The sequence below is a fragment of the Salmo salar genome, chromosome 18, assembly GCF_965601325.2.
Source record: "Salmo salar chromosome 18, fSalSal1, whole genome shotgun sequence".
NCBI classification, from domain to species: domain Eukaryota; kingdom Metazoa; phylum Chordata; class Actinopteri; order Salmoniformes; family Salmonidae; genus Salmo; species Salmo salar.
In genome coordinates this window covers 33,055,127-33,070,915 of record NC_138308.1, presented here as the reverse complement: position 1 = coordinate 33,070,915, position 15,789 = coordinate 33,055,127, and the positions used below count along the sequence as shown (strand labels likewise).

Here is a 15,789-nt window from a genome sequence, read left to right as displayed (position 1 = left end):
AGGTACAACACAGTACACAGTGGTGTTGTAAATATGTCGTACTGTTACAGACAGTCATGGACTGAACAAGATCTCTCTAATCATCACCCCTCCATTCATCTCTAGCCTGGTCCCAGGTCTGTTTGTGCTGTCTTACTATTGTAGCGAGTTGGCAAGACAGCACAAATATATCTGGAAGCAGGCTAATGCATGAATCTCTTACTTTCCAATCCAGAGACAGAGAGACACATAGACACAGAGCGTTGGGACGTCTGTCCCTGTTGGTTACATCGACCCATTGTGGTCCTAAACAACACCGCTGAGAGCCTGATCACCTCTCCCCCTTATCCATTCATCAATGTGGTTGGTCCCGAACAACACCGCTGAGAGTCTAATCACCTCCCCCCCTTATCCATTCATCATTGTGGTCCTGAACAACAACGCTGAGGGCCTGATCACCTCTCCCCCTTCCTCCCCCTTCATCCATTCATCATTTTCTTCCTCTGCTCCTCCCTTCATCATCTGCCAGAGAGACAGAGTGCTGTGAGCAGATGAAGGAGGGAGGGATTTAGGGATAAATTGGCAGCATTTCCATTACAAGGAAGAGTGACTGAGGAGGAAGCTCTGCAGCTGGAAGTGTCTGATAAATGTGAGAGTGTATAACCCATTACCATCAAACGTTGCCACTTCAAATCTCACATCCCTGCACTGCTGAGAACCACTAGAGCTCTATGACAGCTAAGCAGAAAAAGAGACAACAGAGAGAAAGAGAAAGATGGAGAAGAGGAGAGGGAAAGGAGAGAGAGGAAGAGAGGAAGAGAGAGAGAGAGAGAGAGAGAGAGAGAGAAAGAAAGAAAGAAAGAAAGAAAGAAAGAAAGAAAGAAAGAAAGAAAGAAAGAAAGAAAGAAAGAAAGAAGAAGAAAAGAAAGAAAGAAAGAAAGAAAGAAAGAAAGAAAGAGGAAGAGAGAGAGCGAGAGAAAGAGAGCGAGAGCGAGAGAGAGATAGAGAGAGAACGAGAGAGAGAGAGAGCGAGAGAGAGAGCGCGAGAGAGAGAGCGCGAGAGAGAGAGCGCGAGAGAGAGAGCGCGAGAGAGAGAGAGAGGAGCAGAGAGAGAGAGAGAGAGGAGCAGAGAGAGAGAGAGAGAGAGAGAGAGAGAGACTGAGAGAGAGAGAGTGGAGCAAAGAGAGAGAGAGCGAGAGAGAGAGCGAGAGAGAGAGAGAGAGAGAGAGAGAGAGAGAGAGAGAGGAGCAGAGAGCGAGAGGAGCAGAGAGAGAGAGAGAGAGAGAGTGGAGCTAAGAGAGAGAGAGAGCGAGAGAGAGCGAGAGAGCGAGAGAGAGAGCGCGAGAGAGTGGAGCAAAGAGAGAGAGAGAGAGAGAGAGAGAGCAAGAGAGAGAGAGAGAGAGAGAGCAGAGAGAGAGAGAGAGAGAGAGCGAGACAGAGAGAGAGAGAGAGAGAGAGTGGAGCAAAGCGAGAGAGAGAGAGCGAGAGAGAGCGAGCGAGCGAGAGAGAGAGAGCGAGCGAGAGAGAGAGAAAGAGAGAAAGAGAGGAGCAGAGAGAGAGAGAGAGAGAGTGGAGCAAAGAGAGAGAGAGAGAGAGAGCGAGAGAGAGAGAGAGAGAGAGAAAGAGAGAGGAGCAGAGAGAGAGAGGAGCAGAGAGAGAGAGAGAGGAGCAGAGAGAGAGAGAGAGAGAGAGAGGAGCAGAGCGAGAGTGGAGCAGAGAGAGAGAGAGAGAGGAGCAGAGCGAGAGAGAGAGAGAGGAGCAGAGAGAGAGTGGAGCAGAGAGAGAGAGAAAGAGAGAGAGAGAGAGAGGAGCAGAGAGAGAGGAGCAGAGAGAGAGACGAGCAGAGAGAGCGAGAGAGAGGAGCAGAGAGAGAGTGGAGCAGAGAGAGAGAGAGAGAGAGAGAGAGGAGCAGAGAGAGAGAGAGAGGAGCAGAGAGAGTGGAGCAGAGAGAGAGAGACAGAGGAGCAGAGAGAGTGGAGAGAGAGAGAGAGAGAGAGGAGCAGAGAGAGAGAGAGAGTGGAGCAGAGAGAGAGAGTGGAGCAGAGAGAGAGAGAGAGGAGCAGAGAGAGTGGAGCAGAGAGAGAGAGAGAGGAGCAGAGAGAGTGTGGAGCAGAGAGAGAGAGAGGAGCAGAGAGAGAGTGGAGCAGAGAGAGAGAGAGGAGCAGAGAGAGAGAGAGGAAAGAGAGGAGCAGAGAGAGAGAGAGAGAGGAGCAGAGAGAGAGAGGAGCAGAGAGAGAGAGAGAGGAGCAGAGAGTGTGGAGCAGAGAGAGAGAGAGGAGCAGAGAGAGAGAGGAGCAGAGAGAGAGAGAGAGAGAGAGAGGAGCAGAGAGTGTGGAGCAGAGAGAGAGAGAGAGAGAGGAGCAGAGAGAGTGGAGCAGAGAGAGAGAGAGAGAGGAGCAGAGAGAGTGGAGCAGAGAGAGAGAGAAAGAGAGGAGCAGAGAGAGTGGAGCAGAGAGAGAGAGGAGCAGAGAAAGAGTGGAGCAGAGAGACTGTACATGACGTTGTTCCACTGAAGGGCCGTGCTGTGCCAGGCCGTGAATAGGCCGTTCCTATTTCATTTCCATTTGCCCATTGTCTGCTTTATTCCTGGAACCAAGTGGGATGTTCAGCCTCGTTTGATATCTGGTACTGACCTCCAACCAAGTAGGCCAGTGGGTGGGGTTACAAATGCCAGGACTCAATGACTGGTCACACGCAATGATGTCACAGTCTCGCATATGTTGTTAATAGTCATACACAAGTCACTGGCTCCATTTTTATAAGGTAAATCTGACTAGAATGGTCCAACCACAGATATGACTTAGTACAGCTACACTAACCAATAACTCTTAAGCTAAAAACAAATAATGGAAGAAGCAAATTGGTCAGCTGGAGATGTCCAAGCACTCTTGAGTATCTGGGCAGACTCCAGCATCCAGAGGCGATTGGATTCTTCCACCAGGAATGAAAAGGTCTTTATAAAAATATCAGATAGCTGAAATGGGAATCCATCAGTCAATAAAACAGTGCATGTAAAAAATTAAGAAACTCAAGCAAGAATATAAAAACATAAAAGACCACAACAACAAAAGTGGATCAGACAGTCAGACAGCCAGACAGTCAGACAGCCAGACAGTCAGCTAGCCAGACAGTCAGACAGCCAGACAGTCAGACAGCCAGACAGCCAGACAGCCAATCAGCCAGTCAGACAGACAGCCGGACAGTCACACAGACAGTCAGACAGCCAGACAGCCAGACAGTCAGACAGCCAGACAGCCAGCCAGACAGCCAGCCAGTCAGACAGCCAGACAACCAATCAGCCAGACAGCCAGTCAGCCAGACAGCCATATTTGAAGCCAGATGATGCCCAGTAGCGATGATCAGCACGGTAATACATTGTTTTTAGACAAATTGCTATCTAGCTAGCTACCAATGTCTTCAGCTGTCATATAAAACATCCATGGAAGGCCAACGTCGTGGACTTGGCTACATGTTTGACGTTAGCCGGAGTATTCAACTGTACATTATACAAACAAACATACTTATACTTTTCAGAGGACATTCCTGAACCTACGGACTCAGAGGAAGCTGCATGCTCGAATAGTGAAGCCACAACCTTAGAGCCCTGCACCCCCAGGCGCCAAGGGTCCATCGACACAATCAATGTTCCTACAACCCCTGAGCCCTGCACCCCCAGACACCCAGGGTCCATCGACACAATCAACGTTCCTACAACCCCTGAGCCCTGCACCCCCAGGCGCCAAGGGTCCATCGACACAATCAATGTTCCTACAACCCCTGAGCCCTGCACCCCCAGACACCCAGGGTCCATCGACACAATCAACGTTCCTACAACCCCTGAGCCCTGCAGCCCAGGCGCCAAGGGTCCATCGACACAATCAACGTTCCTACAACCCCTGAGCCCTGCACCGCCAGACACCCAGGGTCCATCAACACAATCAACGTTCCTACAACCCCTGAGCCCTGCACCCCCAGGCGCCAAGGGTCCATCGACACAATCAATGTTCCTACAACCCCTGAGCCCTGCACCCCCAGGCGCCAAGGGTCCTCGACACAATCAACGTTCCTACAACCCCTGAACCCTGCACCCCCAGGCGCCAAGGGTCCATCGACACAATCAATGTTCCTACAACCCCTGAGCCCTGCACCCCCAGACACCCAGGGTCCATCGACACAATCAATGTTCCTACAACCCCTGAGCCCTTCACCCCCAGACACCCAGGGTCCATCGACACAATCAATGTTCCTACAACCCCTGAGCCCTGCACCCCCAGGCGCCAAGGGTCCATCGACACAATCAATGTTCCTACAACATTTGAGCCCTGCACCCCCAGGCGCCAAGGGTCCATCGACACAATCAATGTTCCTACAACCCCTGAGCCCTGCACCCCCAGACACCCAGGGTCCATCGACACAATCAACGTTCCTACAACCCCTGAGCCCTGCACCCCCAGGCGCCAAGGGTCCATCGACACAATCAATGTTCCTACAACCCCTGAGCCCTGCACCCCCAGACACCCAGGGTCCTCGACACAATCAATGTTCCTACAACCCCTGAGCCCTGCACCCCCAGACACCCAGGGTCCATTGACACAATCAATGTTCCTACAACCTTTGAGCCCTGCACCCCCAGACACCCAGGGTCCATCGACACAATCAATGTTCCTACAACCCCTGAGCCCTGCACCCCCAGACACCAAGGGTCCATCGACACAATCAATGTTCCTACAACCCCTGAGCCCTGCACCCCCAGGCGCCAAGGGTCCATTCTCTGTTGGTAAACAGCTCAATCTCATCCACAGCAGGCTTTTATCATTGCAGGGTTATGTTCCTAAACATTATTCAAGGAGGGTGTGGATCTAGGAATTGATATATAAAACTGTCACACTGATTCAATGAATCATCATTCTGACCCAACACCTTTACTGTTTGCATCATTTATGTATCTGGTTGGTAGATCTGGTTGGCCCCACACTGGCCTTTACTGGATAAGATTTAATACATATGAGGCAACAATACCTGGTTGGAGAACAAAATGGCACTCACACTGGCTGCCCTCAGGTTTGTTTTGGAGTCTGTACCTTATCATCCCTGTACTGCACATCTAATTTCTTCTGCCTTTATACACTGAAGAAAAATATAAACGCAATATATAAAGTGTTGGTCGCATGTTTCATGAGCTGAAATAAAAGATTGCAGAAATGTTCCATACGCACAAAAAGCTTATTTCTCTAAAATGTTTTGCACAAATGTGTTTATATCCCTGTTAGTGAACATTTCTCCTTTGCCAAGTTAATCCATCCACCTGACAGTTGTGACATATCAAGAAGCTGATTAAACAGCATGATCATTACACAGGTGCACCTTGTGCTGGGGACAATAGAAGGCCACTCTGAAATGTGCAGTTTGTCACACAACACAATGCCACAGATGTCTCAAGTTTTGAGGGAGCGTGCGATTGGCATGCTGACTGCAGGAATGACCACCAGAGCTGTTGCAAGAGAATTGAATGTTCATTCCTCTACCACAAGCCGCCTCTAACGTCGTTTTAGAGAATTTGGCAGTATGTCCAACCAGCCTCACAACCACAGACTATGTGTAACCACACCAGTCCAGGACCTCCACATTCGGCTTCTTCACCTGTGGGATCGTCTGAGACCAGCCACCCGGACAGCTGATGAAACTGAGGAGTATTTCTGTCTGTAATAAAGCCCTTTTGTGGGGAAAAATGAATTCTGATTGGTGGTGCCTGGTTCCCCAGTGGGTGGACCTATAGCTAGGCCCCTGCCCAGTCATGTGGAATCCTTAGATGACGGTCTAATTTACCTATTTTAATTGACTCATTTCGTTATATGAACTGTAACTCAGTAAAATCGTTGCCATTTTAGCATGTTGCGTTTATATTTTTGGTCAGTATATTTTCCCAGGGACGAGAATACCTGCATTTCATGAGGGAGACCAAGGCCTCATACCTGGAGACACTTGAGGCCCAGCATCAGCAGCAGGATCAGCACTTCAATCAGCTGTGTGAAGATGAGGCAGCAGCCAGCCAGGGCAGCAGACAGGACAGCCAGGGTAGCTCAGTTGGCCCAGACCGCCTCGTTTAACAGCTTCAGAGATGTATTTGGACAGATTGTCCAAGCCATAAAAGGACGTCAGACACCAGCAGCAGACAGGTCACAAGACTAAACTGGCTGAAGTTCTTATGTAAACTACTTAATTTTTTATTCACTTACATTTGCACTACATCAAAAGCATTCTGAATGTGGTTTCAATTACTGTTCATTGTATTTAGCCTACTGCTAAACAATGAAAATAATGTACATTTAGCAGATTTTGGACCAATACACTTCTTAAATATGCTTACTTGTTGATTTGAAATGTAGGAAATAAAGATTAGGCATACTATGACTGACACACTTATGAAACAACAACTCAAATGTGAACATAGCGAACATAGACAAACCTATTGTAGTAGGCTCTTCATGTCACGATTCCCACCGACGGTGGCGCCCCCTCCTGCTCGGGTGGCGCTCGGCGGTCGTCGTCACCGGCCTATTAGCTGCCACCGATCCCCTTTTTGGTTTTCCCTTTTTTTGGTTTTGGGCACCTGTGGCCAATTAGCTATTAGAGGGGTATTTAGTTTAGCTGGCCCGTCCGTTGTTTGTGCGGGATTAATTTTGTTCATTGACGACGTGTTGTTCGTCGGCTTTGCCTTGTCGCCTATTTGTATTTATTCCCTATGTTTGGGAACTTTTGTTTATCTCCAGTGTTATTAAAAACACCGCTACCCTGTGTTCGCTGCTTCCTGCGCCTCATTCCTCCTACACGACTACCGAAGCCATTACACTTCACAGGGGGTAAAAAACTAAACTTATAAGAACATACATGATGTCTAAATGTTAAATCAGCATAAGGGAGGAAATTAGTACGTTAATAATCCTCAAAGGTAAAATCACGAGATGGGGGTACAGTAACCAAAAAAGGGAGACAACCACTGAGATAAGGGACCAGGCTTGGTCTGTCATGCTAGGATTTCTGTTTACATTTACATTTAAGTCATTTAGCAGACGCTCTTATCCAGAGCGACTTACAAATTGGTGCATTCACCTTATAATATCCAGTGGAACAACCACTTTACAATAGTGATTTGTTGCTGCTTTGTTGTCCAAAGTGTGTTGGAGTTGGGTGCTAGCAGTTTTTCCCGAGAATTAAACCTAGTCCTGTTTCCAGCTCCATGACAAATGGAAAACAACCATGAACCACCAAGGCTAGTTTGTGTTGGTTCCGGCTCGGCCCGACACAGTTTGGTTCCTCTAGTGGAATTGCACCAATAGAGACACATCGGTTCTCCCAGAGATGCAGCAGGAGTCATGGAGAGCTAGAGAGACTCCAGTGGGGACAAGCAGGGGTTCAGCAGCAGGTGTGATCTACCCATCCTCCTCAATAATTGATTTGATCTTGTTGCATAACAGAACTTTCTACATCACATTGGAACATCCCTCAACCACCCAACACACACACACATACACATCTGACATTGCAAACAGTGCAGGAGGTCTTGAAGAAACGTTAAGGTGGACCATAGCTAGCCCACTGGGCACACACTGGTTGAATCAATGTTGTTTCAACATAATTTGTCAACGTATTGTGACGTGGAATCAACATGGAAAAAACATTGGAGCCGTTAGACAGTCACCACAATATTGATAGTAACATTTTCTGTTTGAATATATTTTCTCCATAGATTCCACGTCGCAATACGTTGCCAAATTACATTGAAACAACGTTGATTCAACCAGTGTGTGCCCAGTGGGCTAGCTATGGTCCACCTCAAAGTGGGAGGTTCCTTCCAAAGCCTTCTCAGTTAGGACACAAGTTCCAGTCAAATTCCAGCCTATTAGAATGTCTGCAGTATGTACACTATATAGCTGATATCTAAAACATACAACTCACACAACAAAACCAATAAACGCTGTCACATACCCAGAAGACTCTCAGCGCGATACTGTGCACCATGTTTAATGGAAATGGGAGGGCTAGGGAGTTGGACATTTAAGAAGCGTGGCTGTCAATTCACCATATTGTGTACGACAAGTTCTGACATGTTGGCATACTTTGATTTGATGTGATTATGTGAGGCTTCATTAGACAGTCTGTTCCTGTCTGACATTAGAAATATAGCCGGCCCAGTTCTGGCTGTTTCATTTGTTTCCTGTTTGATAAATCATTCAGATACATGTCATTTCAGCCTCAGCAGGCCACCCATGTTGATGCTGATGTTGATGATGTGGTAGTGTGTGTGTGGCCCTCAGACCCATCTCTGCCCAGTGTGCACGTATGGGCAGAACCATCTCCCTTTCCTGTGTAATGCACACTGTCACACGCCCTGGCCAGAGTCTCACACACTCACTGTATATAGACTTTTTTTTTCTTTTGTTCTACTGTATTATTGACTGTATGTTTTGTTTATTCCATGTTTATTCCATTCCTTGGCCAGGTCACAGTTGTAAATTAGAACTTGTTCTCAACTTGCCTACCTGGTTAAATTAATTTAAAAAATGTTTTAAATAAACACACACACACGCACGCACACACACACACACACACACACACGCACACACGCGCGCACACACACACATGCGTGCACACACACACGTACACAAACACACACACACATCCAGTAGTCCAGCAGGGGTTACATAACACATTGTCCAGCTTGACAACCCTTCAACACTTCACTCAGCTGTCACCATTCTAGCCTAGTCTCCTCCATCTATTTCCATTATACAGACATTACCCCCAATGGTAACATTATACAGACATTACCCCCAATGGTAACATTACACAGACATTACGCCTAATGGTAACATTACACAGACATTACCCCCAATGGTAACATTACACAGACATTACCCCCAATGGTAACATTACACAGACATTACACCCAATGATAACATTACACAGACATTACCCCCAATGGTAATATAACACAGACATTACCCCCAATGATAACATTACACAGACATTACCCCCAATGATAACATTACACAGACATTACCCCTAATGGTAACATTACACAGACATTACCCCCAATGATAACATTACACAGACATTACCCCCAATGGTAACATTACACAGACATTACCCCCAATGGTAACATTACAAAGACATTACCCCTAATGGTAACACTACAAAGACATTACCCCCAATTGTAACATTATACAGACATTACCCCCAATGGTAACGTGTGTTCTGTTGTTTTCTCATAGTAAAAACAACATGATACAGACATCACTCCCAATGGTAACATTATACAGACATTACCCCAATGGTAAGGGTGGTTTGTTGTTTTCTCATAGTTAAAACAACCCTATACTTTTTAAGATTGTCAAATAAGAGTCATTCATTCATTTGTTCATTTATTAATGTATTTATTTCCAACAGCCATTAGCCCAAACAACGAAGAATATGTTGGGAAAGGAGGAGTGCTATTGTTAACAACATTTAAATGTCTATGATGTTAATGCCTTACAAGGTATCCTTTCCTGCTGGCCTATATGATGAAGAGTTCCAGGCAGACAGAGTGGCAGTGGTATGATAACAGAACAGGCAGTTGGCAAGCCCAGTCCAATGTTCCATCCACAATGTCTCCATACTAGTCTAGTTAGCTCACTGTGTGTCTCTGAAAGCTCCAGCTATATTTAAACAACGGTAATAAATACTAGTGTTCGGTCCTGGGGATGCCCAACGCTAGAGAAACTGGAGATAGGCTCCTACCCTATAGGCCGTTGTGGCTCAGACAAGGCTAGTTACTGTAAATACTAGTGAGGATGGGACTTGACCATTTTAGTGTAGATGTTGGACCAAGCAAACAGGAAGTTAAAGACTGTAGCTCTGTTCGAATACTCATACTAACCGCACTAACCATACTATTTGTGAAGTAAATTGAGTATATAGTGTGCTTATTGGTCATAGTATGGATATAGTTAGTATGCCAAAAGTTCCAGGATGTCATACCTGATTCGCCAAAATATGAAGTATACACGCAGAGGACACTATTTCCGTACTTTAGGGCCCATAATGCAATTCTTCAAGAAATGGGCATGGCTACACATCGTTTCCAGATTTGAAGAAAATGGCGGAAAATATGCAGTGGAAGTACAACGAGAGCGAATACAAATTCATTGCTTTAACTAATTATGACAAATGTTAAGAAAATGTTGACCAATGTAATAAAGTAATGACTTTTCAAAAAAGTTACCGTACGTATTATATTGGCTGACAATTTGTTAGCTACGCTGTCCTTACGAACCACATAGCGTATCATTACAGCAGTATGTACCGGTATGTTGTTAGCTAGCTACCTAGCATTAGTTGGCTACTTATACATCAAACTTGCCAGTATATTAACTATAGGGTAACAAACTACCCAACGTTTATTGACTTGATTTTTCCCGTCATTCTTAGCTTAGCTAAGTGGTATAGTCATTGTGTGTTCTCAATGGACATTCGTGTGCTTTTGTAAATTCTCTCTGGCTATCTACTCCGATTTCAGAGCACTCTCGTATGAGTGTACCAGAGCGCAGAATAATACATTTACGAGCCTCAAAACCCGTTGAATATGGCCGTGTCAGTAAACTTCGGCAAAAAGCGTAATTAAATTGTTGCCAGCAGCACAGTTACAGTCACCAACGCTCTGGATAACATGAAAACTGCCTAACCAGCTCTGCTAGGGTGAGTAAAATGGTCAGAGTAGTCTCATTTGTGTCTGGAAGTTGCTAGCAAGTTCAGAATGCTAAAATCAACCCTACTCCTCCGCCCGAGCGTCCAGTGTGAGCTCCGAGAGCGAAACGCTCTGATTTTACGGACAATCTGAAAACGCTCTGAATTTACGAGCGCACTCTGGCACTCCAGATTGAATTTAAGAACACACCCGAAGGCGTAAAATGTCTAACTAGTAATTTGTTATGCTAACTAGCTAGCAAGAGGTTGCATAGCAACAGCATCAACTTTTGTTAGACAGGCTAAGACCTAGTACGTTCAACTGAAAGCATACTGTTTGTTTACAGTATACTAAAATGAACTAATACTATATAGTATAGAGGTCGACCGATTATGATTTTTCAACGCCGATACCGATTATTTGGGGGCCAAAAACCCGATAGCGATTAATCGGACGATTTTTTTTTTATTTGCAATAATGACAATTACAACATTACTGAATGAACACTTTTATTTTAACTTAATATAATACATCAATAAAATCTATTTAGCCTCAAGTAAATAATGAAACATGTTCAATTTGGTTTAAATAATGCAAAAACAAAGTGTTGGAGAAGAAAGTAAAAGTGTAATATGTGCCATGTAAGAAAGCTAACGTTTAAGTTCCTTGCTCAGAACATGAGAACATATGAAAGCTGGTGGTTCCTTTTAACATGAGTCTTCAATATTCCCAGGTAAGAAGTTTTAGGTTGTAGTTATTATAGGAATTATAGGACTATTTCTCTCTATACGATTTGTATTTCATATACCTTTGACTATTGGATGTTCTTATAGGCACTTTAGTATTGCCAGTGTAACAGTATAGCATCCGTCCCTCTCCTCGCCCCTACCTGGGCTCCAACCAGGAACACATCGACAACAGCCACCCTCGAAGCATCGTTACCCATCGCTCCACAAAAGCACCAGCCCTTGCAGAGCTATTAGCGCGCCCCCCACTAACTAGCTAGCCATTTCACATCGGTTACACCAGCCTAATCTCGGGAGTTGACAGGCTTGAAGTCATAAACAGCTCAATGCTTGAAGCACAGCGAAGAGCTGCTGGCAAACGCACGAAAGTGCTGTTTGAATGAATGCTTAAGAGCCTGCTGCTGCCTACCACCGCTCAGTCAGACTGCTCTATCAAATATCAAATCTTATACTTAATTATAACATAATAACACACAGAAATACGAGCCTTAGGTCATTAATATGGTCAAATCCGGAAACTATAATTTCGAAAACAAAACGTTTATTCATTCTTTCAGTGAAATAGGGAACCGTTCCGTATTTTATCTAACGGGTGGCATCCCTAAATCTAAATATTCCTGTTACATTGCACAACCTTCAATGTTATGTCATAATTACGTACAATTCTGGCAAATTAGTTCGCAACGAGCCAGGCGGCCCAAACTGTTGCAAATACCCTGACTCTGCGTGCAATGAACGCAAGAGACGTGACACAATTTCCCTAGTTTAATATTGCCTGCTAACCTGGATTTCTTTTAACTAAATATGCAGGTTTAAAAAAATATACTTCTGTGTATTGATTTTAAGAAAGGCATTGATGTTTATGGTTAGGTACAGTCGTGCAACGATTGTGCTTTTTTCACAAATGCGCTTTTGTTAAATCATCCCCCGTTTGGCAAAGTTGGCTGTCTTTGTTAGGAAGAAATAGTCTTCACACAGTTCGCAACGAGCCAGGCGGCCCAAACTGCTGCATATACCCTGACTCTGTTGCACAGAACGCAAGAGAAGTGACACAATTTCCCTAGTTAAAGGAAATTCATGTTAGCAGGCAATATTAACTAAATATGCAGGTTTTAAAAATATATACTTGTGTATTGATTTTAAGAAAGGCATTGATGTTTATAGTTAAGTACACATTGGTGCAATGACAGTGCTTTTTTCGCGAATGCGCTTGTTAAATCGCCCGTTTGACGAAGTAGGCTGTGATTCAATGATAAATTAACAGGCACCGCATCGATTACATGCAACGCAGGACAAGCTAGATAAACTAGTAATATCATCAACCATGTGTAGGTAACTAGTGATTATGTTAAGACTGATTGTTTTTTATAAGATACGTTTAATGCTAGCTAGCACCTTCCTTTGGCTCCTTGCTGCACTCCCATAACAGGTGGTCAGCCTGCCATGCAGGCTCCTCGTGGAGTGCAATGTAATCGGTCATGATCGGTGTCCAAAAATGCCGATTACCGATTGTTATGAAAACTTGAAATCGGCCCTAATTAATAGGCCATTCCGATTAATTGGTCGACCTCTAATATAGTATGTAGTATATACTCATTAGTATGTAGTATACAGTATGTTAGTATGGGTATTCGAACACAGCTTGTGTCTCTGTCCACCAATCACTGCTGCTCAGAAGAGACAGTAAAAAAGGAGGCTAAACTCATGTCAGACTGTGTGTGTGTGTGCGCACATGCGTGTGTGTGTGTGTGAGCGCGTGTGTGTGTGTGTGTGCATGCGTGCGTCATGGCCAAACCACTGAGCTTATATAGAAACCAGTCTCATTTCAAGGCTGGTAGAGTCACCCTATTCCCTATATAGTACACTACTTCTGACCATGGCCCAATCGTGAGATGCTGTGATTGCGATGATAGCACAAGTAAATTACAGCAAGAAACGAACAGCAGTGTGGGTTTGACAAAAACAAATGTAAACCTATCTCTTCCCAAAATAACAAAACACAGCTCATTTTTGGAAAAGGCTGGGGTGGCTAGAGGTTTTAGAAAACAGTTTCCCAACAACAGTGAAGGCAGAGAAATGGGTGTCAGTGAATGACTGGCTCACATAATCTTTGAAGATGATTAGAAACATCTAAAGCCTCATTTTAACTCCTCTTTCTTTAAAAATACATATTTGTTTGCATCATAAAACACTACTCAGGCTCATTGGGATCATGTGAACGAGACTGAAATGAAATGTTTTCTCCATGCCACGGAAAATCCTGTTAGTTTTTTTACACCTCCATATCCCTCTCTCTTTCTGTGTGTGTGGGTCCTTTGTTTTTGCTGTCTGTGTAGGACTGTAACTAGGACATCACACAAAGAACCCAACAAGGCAAGACAATGACATCACCTGTTTGGGTGTTTACAGTTTACTCCCACACACACCCACAACATGCTGCTTATCCCAAGGGGTCAAAACACACACATCATGGTAATCATGATCAACATCATCAAGCAAATAGATACTGTATACAGTATGTTAGGCACAACACTGGAACTTTAGCTTACAGATCTGCTGCTTTATATGCATTGAAAACAAGTCTGCAGAATGAAAAGTCAATTCCTAAGCAATTGCACTTAACGTGTTGTTGTTTACCCTCTCTTCCTGATCTGAATAATGACATGAATGCAGGTTCCTACAGTAAATGAAGATGGTCATGACTTCCCTGTCTATATTCACGCATTGTTTCAATTCTGGGCACTACTCTGTCTGTGTGTGTGTGTGTGTGTGTGTGTGTGTGTGTGTGTGTGTGTGTGTGTGTGTGTGTGTGTGTGATGTTTGTGGGATTCTTTTTACATGATTCAGCTGAAACAACAGGGCTGCTTTGCCCCAACTCTCACCCCCACTGCAACAGCCATGCATATATAATTAGGTGATTAATGCATAACAAAACACCAAACACTGTAATTCACAGGCTAATTGCTGTTTGGTAGCAACTGATGCAGCTAATTATAGTGAAAGAGGCCAGTTCTTAGGAGCAGCGGGATACACACACACACACACACACACACACACACACACACACACACACACACACACACACACACACACACACACACACACACACACACACACAGACACACACACACACAGAGAGAGAGAGAGAGCACACACAGCATTTATTATGTTGTGTCTCAACTTTTATAGTTTACACTAATTCAAACAAAGGCTATTTCTCTTACCGTGTTTCTCAGTATCTTGCACATTTAGTCTGGACTGTTATGGATATTGGCCCTACACTTAGGTCAAATATATATAGCCCACAATTCAAGACTTCTAAATTCCCAATAAAAGTTTAAATCACACAAACTTTACACAGCATGTAACAGTCACAGGTAGGCAGCTAATTGTAAAAAAAGCCAAACTGGTCAACTCACTGTTGGTGTAGACAGCATTCCAAGGCTGATAGCCATAGTATCCAGTGATCCTCAAGATCCTCTCCTCTATCGACGCGCTGTTAATGTCTTCAAAGGAACGGGACGATTTTAAAGTGTCCTCTTTGATAGACTCGTCCACGACCAGATACTTCAGTTGTCTCAGTTGGGGGCTGATGTCCGAAAGCCGTCTGGGACTCACATCGGGAGACTTCCGCATCCCGCTGTAGAAAGAGTATGACATGAGAGGCGGTTAGAAGAGTGTCCGGAACCATGAGCGGGAGGTGAGGCCGGTTCAGACCAAGCGGGTTGCGAGAGTTCTAATGCGTGCGGACGGAAGGGCCGATAAAGAAAAAACATGATTCCCCACGGTCAATTTCAACTCAGTCAACCACTAATGTTAAGAGCTGGTTTAGTTTCCCTCCAACACTGGTGGAAGCCACACGCCGCTGCTGGGAGCCCATAGAGCGGGAAATCTTCATCCTTCACTGACCATGTGCTCGAAAGGGGCAGAGATGGAGAGAGAAGCTAAGCGAAAGTGACTGGGCGACCACAGTGCTGTGCTGTGTACTGAATATGCATGCACTGTGCAATCCTTATTAAATAGATAGAGTTAAGACAGCCTACGTGTAGGCTTTGGTAGCTAATTAATAAATCGATTCAACGCGATTTGGAAGGATGAGGACAAAGCATTTGTGACAGTCTATGAGGCGTGCGCCAGTGCGCGCACTCGAGCGCATCATTGTATCAGTAGGCCTTGGCATCTCTTCCTCTGGATAATATTATCCAATGGCACAGGGAAACACAAACTATACTAGTATATGTTACCATTTTTTTCTTTCTTGCTGCTCCCAGCCACCATGAGGCGTTGTATGCCTAGCCTACGCTGGGAAATCAGAGGAGAGGGAATAGTAGCCTATCC

The 15,789-nt window shown here is 44.8% G+C and overlaps 1 protein-coding gene across 1 annotated transcript in view; it reads right to left on the bottom strand.

Annotated features, from left to right (window-relative positions):
- Positions 1–15,789, bottom strand: part of LOC106595966 (solute carrier family 35 member F3) — a 204,806-nt gene that overhangs the window by 188,076 nt on the left and 941 nt on the right. Inside the window, exon 2 of the mRNA XM_045701037.2 lies at positions 14,871–15,091. Within this exon, the coding sequence (XP_045556993.1) occupies positions 14,871–15,091 (221 nt within the window). The remainder of the gene's footprint in view (positions 1–14,870; positions 15,092–15,789) is intronic.